Source organism: Phyllobates terribilis, unplaced genomic scaffold, assembly GCF_046119375.1.
Source record: "Phyllobates terribilis strain yellow unplaced genomic scaffold, ASM4611937v1 Scaffold_1__5_contigs__length_1240528914, whole genome shotgun sequence".
Classification (NCBI taxonomy): Eukaryota; Metazoa; Chordata; class Amphibia; order Anura; family Dendrobatidae; genus Phyllobates; species Phyllobates terribilis.
In genome coordinates, this window is record NW_027362761.1 from 801,206,524 (window position 1) to 801,222,203 (window position 15,680).

Genomic DNA, 15,680 nt, shown 5'->3' on the forward strand with positions numbered 1-15,680 from the left:
TGGTAAATAAAAAAAACAATTGTGGAATTGCACATTTTTTACAATTTCACCGCACTTGGAATTTTTTTTCCGTTTTCCAGTACACGATATGGTAAAATCGTGACATTTAAAAGTACAACTAGTCCTGCAAAAAACAAGCCCACTGACGGAAAAATAAAAAAAAGTTATGGCTCTTGGAAGAAAGGGAGGAAAAAACGAAAAAAAAAAATGGAAAATGGCCATGGCGTGAAGGGGTTAAAGTTACCCCAGCTCTAAAATATTACATTTAGTCACATCTGAGAAATGAACAGGCAGTAAAAGTGTCCCAGAAGTCCACTTAAAAGGGAACTTCACAATTCTGGTTTCCCAGCGTAATCTCATAAATGAGTCACCATCACCACAAAGCCATTTGGGACTTTACACATCAACACATCATGAATTTGAACCATCAGTCATTACTGTATACACTGCAAAGAACCAACCACACCAGACTTCAGACACAGTAATTCGAATAAAAGAGATATTAATCAGATCTAAAATCAGGTTTTTGTGTTAAATCTATTTTTGAGGGGCATTTTTAGAAATCTTGCAATTCTCACACTGGCCAATGGGCATATTTTAGCCTCACATTCTGTTTTCAGAATTCTGATTATCATAACTGGCAGGATTACAATGACAGGTAACATTTCTATACCACAGGGTCCACCATTCACCGTAGATGATATCACAGCTCGCCCTCCCTTCACGATGAGCTTTGCACACGCTCATTAGATGCTTCAATGCAAACGATAGGGTCAGCGTCTGTCTATAATTGTTAACTAATGTATATGTGAATTTCCTGAAGAACAGCAAGTATGAGTCTACAATAGCTGCAGTAACCAGAGAGAAAATTGTAAGAATACTAAATAAAATTTCCTAATATCTGGTGACATCGGTGGGAAAATAAGGGAAATAAGTGTCTGTTTTTCCTATTTTTTATGACCAAAAAGGACCATTAAAATTTTGTCCCCCATTCTGTAACAATTAATTTTATATAGTGGACACATTTTTTTATAGGAGTTGGGGCTAGTGACATTGATTTGGATTGACAATAGCAGTTATATTTATTTATTACATAATTTTATTTATTTTTCATTCATTTACACATTGTGCCCCCCATAGGGTCATAATAGACCTTTGGGGGGAGGGGTGGCTTTTCATTAGTTAAATATTCTTATATTTTTTTAACATTATCTTCAGTTTTGCATTAAATAATTTTCCCTGCAATCCAACTAATCCACTTGATCAGTGGTGAAATAGTATATTGTGTTGCTAGTTGTAGTATCAATGGATCTCACAATTAAACCACAGTGCAGTTCTATTAGCTGGCAGCTCTCATACTGCAAAGCTTTGTGTTCCAGCACGTGTACCAGCAGCCTTTTCTACAGAAAAGCTCAATGGCAAATCCTATAGATAATAATGAGCCTGTGCAGGGGGTTTCAGCATTATCATGTAGACAGACACACATAGACCCAATCAAATGAATGTGTCTGTGCACCCGGCGCTTGGGAACAGCACTAACTGTACCGTTGATTCCCAGGCGCCGGTACGTGTGATCCTGATTCGGCACATGGTCGGCAAACGGTTGCCACACATGTGCCTCACAGGTGCACACGGACACGGATATCTCCGGTACGGGTTTTTCCAGTACCAGAAATATCCGGACATATGAAACGCCTTAGGCTGTGTGCATACATTGCCTTTTTGCTTCGTTTTTTCACAAAACTTGAAGGGTTTCCTGATGCCAGCAAAGTGAATGAGAATCCTGAAGCCTCATGCACATGTTGCTTATTTGTGACTTGCAGATATAAATCAGCAGCATGTCAATTCTTTCAGCGTCTTTGCTGCAGATTTCACCCATACTAATGAGGAAAAAAACGCAGCAAAAATGTGGCAAAAAAAAAAAGCGCGTTTTCGCTGCTGCGTTTTTCCTGCCAACAGATGCAGAAATGGTGCAGAAATTTCTGCACCAAATACTTAACGTGTGCACATACCCTTAAAGGGAGTTTGTCATCAGGTTTTTGCTATGTAATGATGTATGGGCAGAGAGCCTGATTCCGGTGATGTATCATTTACTGGGCTGCTCGGTGCAGTTTGGATAGAATCCCTGTTTTCTCTGTTGTAGATGTAGCAATGGTCAAAATGCCCACACCCCTGTTTGGCAGCTTCCAAGACACACTGTACATTGTCAGCAAGCAGCCGATCAGTGGTAGGGGTGGGGGTTACATAGATTAGCCTGACTTGCCTGCTCGTGAGACCTAGTCCTGCAATAATAATCTCCTGCTGATAAAACACTGATTGTATTGAAATTACAGGACTGGAATCAAGGTCTCTGCCCTTATATTATGCGGCTTTCAGATTACTGCTGACAGAATCCCTTTAATGGCTGGCACAGGATTGCAGACCTGTTTTAGTTCCGATTAAATATTTTTTCCCCAAAAACAAAAACAAAAGTTCCAATCACTGCAAACTGTGTAAGCGAGCAGCTCAGTTCACGTATTATACAAAAGTGTTATCTTCACAATGCACCGCAGCCTTCAGGAAACCAGAGCAAATGCTCCAATTTAGTTGAGGGCTGGGGATATAGCCATTGTGTTCCCTTTAATTTTAGTTCCAGCTGTCAAACGCTACCATATGGATTCTGTAATTGTCTCCTGGCCAAGTTAAATACTGTAAACAAATTTGCAATTTGCAGTAAATTAGTGAACAAAGTGTATCCAGAAAATAACACATTTTATTATAAGTCCATGAAAATTATATAAATACCAGCGTTGGCAAGCACAGAAGGACATCTCTTTCCTGTTTTTTTTAAAAAAAGCTATATATCCAGTGGTAGATCTATTGGATAACTCAATGATTTATTTATTTCCTGGACATAGGGTGACCAACGCTCAGAAGTGCTGGACAGAATGGTTATCGGTCAATAGGTCATCAATGAGAAATCTTTCAGTGACGCGCTGTTCTAGTCACCTTTCTAGTCCCCTAACAAAAAGAATGGTTATGTCATGGGTTCCGATGCCAATGTAGACCCCCAAATTGGTTCGGCCTTCATCTAGATTTTGCATTCTCTACTGCACATACAATTACGCCCTATGCCTTCCACCCAGTACGGCCTCATTATTCCTCATATACTGCACACATATAGTGCCTACCATTTTATTCTCATGCATACCCACCCTGCTACTCCGGTCACATTCTTTTTCCCCTCTTTTCTGTCCATCTGACCTTACACATTATTTCAGCCACCAAATAGTACTACCTTACAGTTCCTCTTTTATTGTATATATACCAATCACATTCCTCTCATGTATACCCACACTGCTACTCCAGTTACTGTTTTATCTCTCCTCAACTTTCCACCAGACCTTACACTTCTCAGCAGTCTAATCCAATGTCATCATGCTTTATGTTCATCCTATCCATCCATCTCCTCTTCATACACTGACACATAGACACCACTGTCTACCTTTACTCATCCTACTTATCCATAGACCATTTCATGCATCCCTCGTCTTATTGTCCATCTAGTTCTTCTATATCTCTTCTATTCCTTTGACACATATCATCTTCCCATCATAGTTTCTCTCTTAGCAAAGATCAGTCACCTGTAATACATACCTGTTGATTTCTTTGACCACACTTCCCCTCCCCCATTGTTCTCACCTTCAGGATATTCTCTTTGTCTGGTTTTGTATCTATAGCCATGCTGGTGATGGGCCTCCATGATGGATAGGTTCATCTCGTTGACCAGATACCTATCCTATGTATCCTGAGCCGTACACCCGATCTTTTTACCTCTTTTTCACTAATTCCCTGATCCTGCTTCAAACATTCCCTTTCGTCCCTACCATATTGCTCTTTGTTATCATTCTGTAAAAGACCTTCACGTAAGGTCGAAATGTTGGACAACATTTGTCCTTCCTATACTCTAAATAAATCCAAACACTCGTGAGCAAGAATCAATGTCTGTTCCCTTCGTGGCTGAGGTTTCTCTTCTATGACATGATACCACCACAGTCCTTCCTTGAGAACACAACTTTTAGATCAGAACTGCTGGCTCTACATATAATTTGGATCTACATGGGTGACATGAGATGAATATTTCCAGTTCTCTTTATTTCACTCCATCCATGCCCACAATAAGGTTTATATTTAGGTTTGACGACCCCTTTAAGGCCTTAGTCACAGTGATGTCACTCAGTGGCATACCTAGTATGGGGGGAACATCAAACAAAAAGTTGACTTACCAACACATAGAATATTAAAGCAGAATCCCTGGGATGTGGACTTGTTTACCAGCTGGTCAGGAAGACTGTCAAAGCCAACATGTCCAGAGAGGGCCAGATTTCTGAGGTCATCACTGAGCGACTGGAAAAAAAACACATAATTTTCTATATACGTATTCTATTTATCATCTATTTAACCATGATTAAATAAACTTTAATAACCTACAAAAAAACAGTAATACCAATATATACCAATATATATAGAGAGGATACAGTAAACAGCAAAAACATAAAAAATAACAGATAACCAGTCATTAATAAATGCACAAAAAGACACGAAAATCACATCAGATGTGAGGAATGTACACAGCATATATTATAGTAAATGTATGTAGGTATAATATGGAAGATAAAAGGCAATATGCCACAAAGAAAATAAAATAGTAAAAGAACTCATTGATATCTGTCTAAGTATGAAAAAACCCCGTAGTACTGATACCAATATGAACAGTAATAGTGTTAATATAGATATACTACAAACATCCTGGACCTATCAAGAGCCCCTTGTCCGACGTGCGTTTCGCCCAAGCTTTCTCAAGGAGTGAGAATATTTATTGTTTATTTAATCTTTATTAATGAGTGGTTATCTGTTATTTTTAGTTTTTTTTCATGATGGAATAAAATTATCTCTGAATTGCTAGACTTTTTAAGCTTGGCATTGAAAAGTCTGTGGGTCCAGACTGATGTCGGTGCAAGCTGTGCGTCTCCAACACACTAGCAGCGGTGAACTGATTTTTGGAACATGTTCATAAAAGTCTAAGGATCTGTGAAAAATCACTGTCATCACCATCCATGAGCTGTCCATTTTTAACATTGTAATAGGTAGGAGAAACTTTAAAACGTTTTTGTATTATGCAACAAGAAAATCACTAATGAAACACTGATGGCAACAACCAACATTCTGACCAAACACTGATAAAAATCGGATACAAAACATTGAGGTGTTTTTACGTGCGAGAAAAATCACTGAAGTCTGGATGAGATCTTAACTGGAGAACTCTGTAGAGCAAATAATTGTCATTCAGTTATGTGGTGCAGCAATCAATGGAGGAATGAAGGACTAATAAAAATCTATGGTGCACACTTTTGGTAAGTACTAATGACTGGATAGATCCCATGAACACTCAACAAGATCTGGCCTTCTACAGATGCTCTGATCCAGTCAACTAACCATCACAATTCTGGGCTGTTTCAAATATTGCTCAGATTCTTACACTTGCCCAGATTTCTACTTTCAACATCGAGAACTTACTGTTAACTTGTTGCTTAATATATCTCAAATATACAGGACTGACTGTTACATGAGCATCAATATTATTCACTTACACTATCAGTTTATACATAGTATGGTTGATTGGTGTAAATTTGTAGAAATTCTCTGGGATCTAGTCTTTAGTAAAATTACTTAATAACACACAGGATTCCAAAGCAATACCAATCAGACGGCCAGGTTACCCAATGAAAAAGTAGTAGATGGCTCCATAACTTTGGTGCAGCCATGCATCTCAGCCTTTGTTCCACTTAGGCGTTTGGAAAGCTTATCAGTCGTGATCATCAAACTACAATAGATCCCCCATGTGTAGGGTAAAGGTATCAAATCACATTTGACCAAAGCTGCATTCAGGTAGCATAGAAAAACTATGGGAATGTACCCACATTCAGGATGGCTGGAGACATTACCATTATCCTTGTCATTAAAACCTTTAATTTATAGGGTGAATACATAGGATAATAGCTTAGATATAAGCTAAATTTATAGGCACACAGAGATACAGTATCCCATTTCTACACCACCCTGATCCATAATACAGCCATGTGCATGAGGCACTCTGGGCATTAGGACGTGTCATATTTTTACTCTGAATTTAGAATACAATTTGAGCATTTCAAATGACGTAGGAAAAAAAACCTCTCAGTACTTTTCCATGTACAGTGGATCCAACAATGAAATGGCTCTTTTATGCCAACTTTTTGCACTAAATATATCAACTTGGGTGATATTTCTGCTATCGTATGAGGAACGTTGGTCGCAAAGATAATTCAAGCTAATTAAAAGGCACACACACACACACATTAAAGCTATTACCACTAAAGTTATTACTGGCAAGTCTGATAAAGTAAAATTTCCTGGCACAATTTTAGATGCATTAATCCAAATGAAAGTACGCCAAGTGAAAAGTATTGCTTACTCCACTTGTGCTCCTGATTTAAAAGGCGACAGCACATTCATTATAAATTACATCTAGCAACTCGTTAGAAAGAGATCTCCAGATGATGCTCCTCATGAACATGGAAATGAAAATAAAGCAATCATTTTAACAAAGCTGCTTATTTTCATTAGACTCTATTGAAGATTTGACTCTGGAACATTGTTGCCTATAGCACGTACATCTACAAGCCCAACCTCTGAATAAAGTCTACTGTGAATGTAGAATGTGCAGATGAAGTGATACAAGTCTGCCACTCTTCCCTACACTTTTCTGATTCGGCTGGGTTGACAGGACAACTTGTCCTGTCCAATTCCTTCTAGCAGAGTCACATGAGACATTTGGTCTCTTACACATGGTTATACTACAGATCATTTTCTGTAAAATTTTCTTTGGGTCACCTGACATGGCCTACACGTCAACATAGACCGTACAATCTCTGTGCAGATACGGACAGAGCCTGGAGAGCTAGTAAAGCCATTAGTCTCATATGTAAGTTTACTAATTTGTTTGATGTCTTGATTTACATACAAGACATAAGGAAAATTCCATCTTGGAGGGGAGAATTTTTGTTGTTGTGGCGACATCAATGTATTGTGTTAGATACATGCATTTTTTTGCATGTTGCAGATGATCCCTTTTGTTTCACATCCTACTCCTGGGTCCAGTTTGGAATCAGACCATGGAACATAATGGCTATTCCACATTCCTCGCACATTCAGCGTCTCCCATTCCCATACTATTTTCTCATCCTGCCCTCTCTCTGTTGGTGTCCCTCAAGGCTCTGTTCTGGGACCCCTGCTCAAAGTCCCATGGCTTCCAATACCACCTATATGCTGATGACACTCAAATCTACCTCTCTGGCCCAGAAATCACCTCTCTGCTGTCCAAAATTCCAGAGTCTCTATCAGCTATACTCTCCTTCTTCTTCACACTTTCTAAAATTGCAGTTTTAGAAACAAACTTATCTTTCCTCCATCCCACCCAATCTCCCTACCAGACCTATCAATCACAGTAAGTGATATCACACTTTCCCCTATATCACAGGTCTGCTCCCTTGGAGTAACCCTTGTCTCTGCACTGTCCTTCAAACCACACTCTTCCAAGCACTTACCTCCCTCTGCCGCTTCCAACTAAAAAAAATTACAGAATTCATCTTTTCCTTAACCCCAAATGGGCTTTATTCTCATTTGAACAAGGAAAAACTAGAAGCAATGGGATGAAACTGGAACTGAGAAGTTACAGATTAGATATTAGAAAAAACTTTTGTCATAACTAAAAATACAAATGTAACTTTCCTCCCCTATTAGAGACAAAGTTAAAAGCCATATGTCTAATTATAAGAATATTAATACTACTAGGAAATAATAACGCCTGGATTAGGCTCGCATAATGACACAAAAGATAACTCACTGATTAACCCATTCTCTAATTATTTAAATCCAACCCACCCAACATACCTCTGAAAACCTAAGTATCCTGTTCTAAATTACCCTCCCCTCTACTTCCGTGCCTTACCCTTGTTTCCCTCCCCCTTCCTTACTCTACCTACCCCATCCCCCCCACTTGTTTTTCCTCTTTGTCTGACACACCTATTTATACATTACTATAAATGAATAATAATCAGTTGTTAAATCTCTGTTTTGTGTATAACTGTGCTATATACTGATACTTGAAAGGTGTTGTTCTTTCGTATAATGCTTTATTTATAGTAATGTGTTGCGTTCCCTACCCTTGAAAAATCAATAAAAAGAAAAAAAAACAAAAACTTTTGACCGTGACGGTGATCAATGAATGGAATAGGCTATATGCTTCCACGAGAGGTGGTGAGTTCTCCTTCAATGGACGTCTTCAAACAGAGGCTGGACAGACATCTGTCTGAGATGGTTTAGTAAATCCTGCATTGAGCAGGGGGTTGGACCAGATGACCCAGGAGGTCCCTTCCAACTCTACCATTCTATGATTCTACTACTGGACCAGAGCATTGTGAACCTCCTACTACCTGTAGCGTCTCCAGAACCTCTTCTGATTAGTTGGCTCCATGGGCTCTATGTGGTGGTAGGACACATGGATGACGTGCTAAACAGAGGAGGCGTCAGGGGTGCTGCAGGTAGTAGGAGGTTCACAACAGTACCCACATGTATGGAGATAGTTATGTAGCGTGTTTGTGATAGCACATAGTGTGGTACGGATCTAGAAGTGCTGATCTATTGCCACGAGGTCGCGATTATTTTGGTAGGTGAAGACGTATCTGCAACAGAATTACTGCATGTAAAAATAAGCTTTACATCAAATTGGTACTTTACCAATCGTAACACATTAAAATGTCTAGGAATGGCTGGGTCTATATTATATTTTTTGGTGCTCATGTATATCATGCTTCTCGCACTTGATATTGCAATAAAGGAAATGTTCAAGTCTGTCATGGTTTTTGTTCACATTATCCTTTTATAAACACAGATACAGGAAACACTTGACCATTATTCAAGTGAAAGCCACATTTAATGCCAAAATGAGTTTTACAGCATCATACTATATGTTAAATACGTACTGGTTAACCCTTAGGGCTCATGCAGACAACAGTAATAATGGCATAGCACTTGCCCCCATATTAGTCGGGCCGTGCACATGCCAGATTTTTTCATCGGACAGAGCCGGTCCAGGGAAAATATCGTAGTATACCAGAGTTTGATCCGATATTCGAATTGCACTCGGCCATGTAAGTCAATGAGTGCGTGGAAACATCAGACTGCACTCGGGTGACATCTGAGTGAAGTCTGATTTCAATGGAATGACAATATGGAGAAGATGGAAAAAAAATTCTCCATCCTCTCATCCAAGAGAATTGGATCACACTATGATCACCCTCTGTTTACGGAAACTGCCAATTGTTTGGGAATTGCACTGCCAAGAACCACCCTGAGCCATCTATTATACATCGCCATTTGTCTTTGCTGGAAGGAGAGTTCTCACCTGTATTAGTTAGGCCTGAATATTCAATCATTTCAATGCCCATAAGGCCAAGGAGTAGTTTGTTGTGCACTAAAGACAGTCAAAACTGTGCACAAGTCACTAACTGGCCACAAGTGGTCCAACTGCACGCCAGCTTGTTGGAAGCATTTCTAAGGTTAATAATCTCCATCTGTAGGCCAAGATGATGTAAGCCTTTGCCCCAGAATTACATGGTTTAAATATCTTACTGCTTATCTAAACTATAACCACTGCCAATCAGCCATCATGAGATGCATAGACTCGGAAAACTTAAAATACAGGTCACTCTACAGCATACATGTGAAACTCTGGCCCACAGGGTGGTTTTATTTGGCCTGCAACACCAGAACCACCCCCTATGTGGGGTCCATTATTCTGTATGGAGGAATATGTGAGGCCCATTATACTGTATGGAGCACTATGTGGTGCCCATAATACTGTATGAAGGACTATGTGAGGCCCATGATTCTGCATGAAGCACTATGTGGGGCCATTATACTGTATAGAGCACTATGTGAGGCCACTATACTGTATGGAGGACTATGTCAGGCCCATTATTCTCTATGGGGGACTATGTGGGGCCCATAATACTGTATGGAAGACTATGTGGTGCCAATGTTCTGTATGGAGGACTATGTGGGGCCCGTAATACGTTATGGAAGACTATGTGGGGCTCATTATTCAGTATGGAGAACTATGTGGGGCCATTATTCAGTATGGAGAACTATGTGGGGCCATTATTCAGTATGGAGAACTATGTGGGGCAATTATTCAGTATGGAGAACTATGTGTGGCCCATAATACTGTATGGAGGACTATGTGGGACCATTATTCTGTATGGAGGACTATGTGGAGCCCATACTATTGTATGGAGGACTATGTGGGGCCCATTATACTGTATGGAGGACTATGTGAGGACCATAATATTGTATGGAGGACTATGTGGGGCCCATTATTCTGTATGGAGGACTATGTGGAGTTCATTATTCTGTATGGAAAACTATGTGGGGCCCATTATTCTGTATGGAGGACTTTGTGGGGCCCATTATTCTGTATGGAGGACTATGTGGGGCCCATTATTCTGTATGGAGGACTATGTGGGGCCCATTATACTGTATGGAGGACTTTGTGGAGCCCATTATACTGTATACTGGTTGGCCTGTGACTTTGCCCAAGTTTTTCAATTGGGCCCTCTGTGTGTTTGAGTTTGATATCCTTGCTCTACAGCATTCTTTCCCGTGTGGTAATAATAATAAACACCTTCTGTTATTTTACCAAAGTGTGCCAATATCACGTTTCTGGAGGGCAGTGTAAATATGTAATTATTCAGCTAGTGTAGTGGTAGGCGGGAGTACAATGTTTTTGCTGACCAGCAAATTACATTAGCTATCCCTCCTTTAGCTTCTGCATACTTTAAAGAAAATGTCTGGTATGTCAAGAACTGAGCAGAAACCACGAGCGCACAGCAGACGAGCAGATGCGTTCAGAAAGTGTGTGCAAGATCAATCCTGGCGGCCCGGATTCCGAACAGGCTAGAAATACTCCGAGCAGCAGAGGACATTGTGATAGCTGGATCGCGTCATGTAAGGACTTACCAAGTACAACAGTGATAAAACACAAGAAATAAGTACAGATATGTAGCAGGTCAGAAGAGGACTCCTGTCTCTGGAGATGATATATCACCATTACCATAGGTTATACTGGATAGCGCACTCAGCTGCAGCTAAAGACAATAGTCAGTCTGCTCTCAAAAAAACAAGAACTTTTATTCTGCTTCCTACATCAAAATGTTATGTTCTACCAACATCAGTTCTAGAAGAATGGGGTCCCCAGAATCCCACTTTGCAGTAGAGGTTGTCTGACCAGTAGTATCCAGTCACAGGAGGAGATGCAGGAGAGGGCTGCCATGATCTGTTGTATGTAATTCTATTATCCTATACTACATTACACTACTACCATTGTATGGGAGGCACATAAACAGCTCAGCAGGAACAGTGCTTGGGATAAGTGAGGGGCTAAAGGCCAAATCACTACCAGTGACCTGTCATAAAAACCACTCAAGTGGGAAAACTCCAACAAGAGGATCTGTCAGCTTTCTTGATACACCAGCTTTACTCCATTTTCCCTGAAACATTATTTCTGCACAGTTTGTTAACTCTGTACTGTGCGGTTCCTTTGTTTTCCCCCTGGAGAAGTATGAACATTTTTAAATGGGATATTACTAATAACCTTGTCAATGGAGTGAGTCCCTACATACTGATCAGCCAGGGTGGCCAGTGTCACACTATGTGTAGGGACAACCACTACTAACAAAAGGATTGGTAACACCCAGTTGTTACCTATGTATGGTTTTGATAATGTGCACCCCATCATTGTTATTTAAAGGAATTGACCACTACTTTATCAATGGGCCCAATGTACTTGAAAAAAACAAACAAAAATACCACCTACTGGACTGATGCCACTTCTCTGTTCTGCTGCCACCATCACCACCCGGCTCCTGGCTTACTTTTCTTTCAAGACATGTCACGCGATGGCTGCATCTAATGAGCCATGTTTTTTCCGCTCAAAAATAAAGTCAAGGCAGCAATCGATCAGTGGCTGGTAACTGGTGATAGCTATGACTTAAATGAATCTGTCACCCCCCTGGGCGATATCAGACCTCTACTATGGCCATACAGGGTATAGAAAAGTAAATCTATACATACCTGTATGGCCCATAGTAGAGGTCTGATTGCAGAGAAAAGAGCTTTAATCAATTCTTTTTTCCACAGGCTTCGTGTCCGGGGGTCGCCAAACAATCCCCGCCTATGTTCTTATTATTCCCCTAAATCCCCGCCTATATGCTTAATTATTATATCCCCCCCTTCCGCAATTAGATGTGTTTAAATATAATGTTCCTGTGCTGAGATAATCTTATAAATGTGCCCCTGCTGTGTACTGTGTAATGGCTGTGTCTGACCATTATTGTGATCATACCACAGCTCCTGGGCAGGGGAGGAAGCAAAAGAGTATACAGACAGGACAGCACAGGATCACAGCTGATTCTTTCTTTGAAGTAAAACATTGTTTAAAAACAGGCAGGGAAATGTTTTACCTTTAGTTGTGATCCCCTGCTGTCCTGTCTGTATACTCTTTTCCTTCCTCCCCTGCCCAGGAGATGTGGTATGATCAGACCATGTTCCTGTACGGTCAGACACAGCCATTACACAGTACACAGCAGGGGCACATTTATAAGATTATCTCAGGACAGGAACATTTTTTTTAAAGCATCTTTAATGAAACCATGCAGGCATCTGTTTTAATTTATTGATCTGTGTGTCTGTTGCGTGAAACTCAGTGCATGTCCTATACTCATCTGTTTTTGCAGATCAGACTCAAGAATAGAACACAGTCATTAGTTTTCCATCCATTTATATAACTTATGTATTATTAAGTGTTAATGAAAAGCCTTCTTTTCAGACAGTTTAACTCCTTAAGTTTCTAGAAATGGATGAAAAAATAACAGATTTCACACAAATAACAAACCGGAGAAAAATTATCAGTTTTTTTTAATTTTTTTACTTTAATTTACTGTGAAAAGAATGTGTGAATGTACAGAAGTGGTCAAAAGTTTTGAGAGGGACACAAAGTTTGGGTTTTCACAAAGTGTGCTACTCCAGTGTTTGATGCATAAAATAAGCAGAGTTTTAAAGTACCCACAATCAATGAGATTTCTGAAATCTCATGCATATGCTTTTTTTGCAGTTTATATTTTGACCCCTGCTGCATTTTTCCAAGATGCAGCATATCAATTCTTTCAGCGGTTTTGGGCGCTTTTTATCCATTCAAGTGGGTGGACAAACAAAAACACACAAAGGGAGCAGTCAGACAGCCGTATAAACTGGACCAAAATCTGCCCAGAAAGCATGGACTGGCCTGGCGGCTCTCCCAAGGCTGGGTGTAACAGCTGTATAGAAATGTATGCAGCTGTCATGCTCGGCTCGGGAAAGCCGCCGGCCACTCCGTGCACTGCGGGCAGTTTTCGATCCAATTTATACGGCCGTCAATCTGTGATAAATTCCTAGCACTTTATAGACAAGAATACAGTCAGGATTTACACCCAAAAGCTGACATCCAGAATGCCAGGGTGATTTGCAGAAGTCTTGAAAAGGAAGGGTTAAAACTGTAAATACTGAGTTTTAACATAAATTTGATGGGTCAATAAAAGATTAAAAACTTATAATTGTACTTCAGTAACCATAGAAACATATGACTAAAAGATCTAAAAAACACTGAAGCGGCAAGGTAAAAATAAAAACCTGTGTCAGTCTCGAAACTTCTGGCCACGACTGTCATCTAATATTACACGGGAAGAATAATAAACGAGAGAATTAAAAACTAAATTAAGAGTTAAATAAAATTATTATTTTCTATTATTATGTAATGTGTCTTTGTATTTGTAACTGATTGCAAATAAAAGCCTCTATGTACATACTGGCACTGGTGCTTTTATTCTGTGACATTGTGATAATTAAATTCTTTCCTGCCCACAGAAATGCAGAATGTGGCCACTGTGTTTCACCAAAGTGGATGGCACCACAAGTCTTCCCCATTCTGGGTGCTGTGTGGTTAGCCACAAGATAAGCACTTACAGGCTAAAGGATGATTCACCCGCTACCAATTCCACACCCTGTGTGATGGTTGTCTGTGACATTTACACCAAAGAGAAATCAATGTGCTTTTTAGGTAAGCATATGCCTATATTGGCCAATTAAGCCTTCCCTTCCCCATCTCTGCACTATTAGTCTAGGTATATTTCGGCTTGTAGGTAAATAAGAGCAATAAAGGGTGTACTATGCTGAATGGTGCTCTATGCGGTACCTTCATTTGGCCCATCTCGTTACTGTGACAGAGTATACCAGTAACCATACCAAACAGTGAATACAGTGCTGTGCTCAAATAACAGTGCCAAAAAACAATGCTAAAGTAATGTATTAATATCTGCAGTGTCTAAATAAGCTGCTATAAGATCAATATTAAAGGGTTTTTCCCATGTTGTCTTTTCAGGAGTGATCCTCACCCCAGCCCTAGGATTCCTGCTTGCCGAGTTTTGGTGCGCTCATGATGATTGACAGTTTGGACCAGCCACATGGCTGTGAGCCTAAATTGTGCGCTCTCCCATGCTGCAACCAGAGACAGCTTTGTCTTCGCAGTATTGGAGGAGTGCAGGGGCACTGAAGGTGGTCAGACTTCTTGGACCCCGCCAGATTCAGAGAAGTGATTGCAAGCACTATTACAGAAAAAAGGTTGGAAGTGTTGCGCTTCTTGCCTAGGTAGCAGGTAACCTAGTATGTGTCAAAATAAAGGAAATGTTCAGCAATATCAGAACATCTCCAATGCAACACTTAGGGCACACCAGATGACTGGATGAATATCATGGTGCTCAACTTGATAAGAGAATAGAAGATAAAATTAAAAAAATAGAAAAGGTGGCACTCACTAGCCATTAAAAATTGCTTTATGATGTCATCATTAAAAGCATGCTTGGGAAGAAACAGGAAACACTGCTTGACGAAGGCCGTTTCGAATATCAACTTTTCTACGGGTCCCAATCATTGATCTGACACGTTTCCATGGACCACTTGGTCCGAGGAAAAAATCTGAAGTGCACAGATCCATAGTATATCATACAGTAGGTACGAGGGCGAAAACCGCAGATGGCCCTTGTACGAGAAAATCGGTAGTGTGCACGAGCTCTTAGTATTATACTTGGGTTTAAAACTCCCATCTTCTTATTGAACTGCCTTCAATGGACATTGATGATAATGATTATATTATTTGTATGATTCTAATGTTTTCTACTGTTAATGTTTTTATTGTATTAAAAAATTGAAAATATAGACTTTAAAAAAAAATAAACAATATCAAAACTGTATCTCTGAGCTAAGATGCAGACGACTTTTTTCATTAATTGGTGGCTGTTAAAAAGACTGCTCAAGATTCTTACTAGTCCCAAAATATTGAATTGGACATTTCCTGTCCCGTCTTTGGAGATATTTTTGTTGGAACATCTCTATATCTATCACACTTCGGGGGGACAGATGCCCACTAGATACGCAGAGTGCAGAGATGACAAGGAACATCTGTGCATTCTTCTGCGTCTCACAAACTTCCTCCAGAATAGCAAGGATGTGAG

General features: G+C 40.0%; 1 protein-coding gene across 6 annotated transcripts in view; it reads right to left on the bottom strand.

Moving 5' to 3' along the window:
* SEPTIN11 (septin 11) overlaps positions 1 to 15,680 on the bottom strand; it is an 84,746-nt gene that overhangs the window by 36,457 nt on the left and 32,609 nt on the right. For all 6 annotated transcript variants that reach the window (XM_073637095.1, XM_073637093.1, XM_073637091.1 and 3 more), the window contains exon 2: positions 4,266 to 4,386. In XM_073637095.1, coding sequence (XP_073493196.1) covers positions 4,266 to 4,386 — 121 coding nt within the window. The remainder of the gene's footprint in view (positions 1 to 4,265; positions 4,387 to 15,680) is intronic.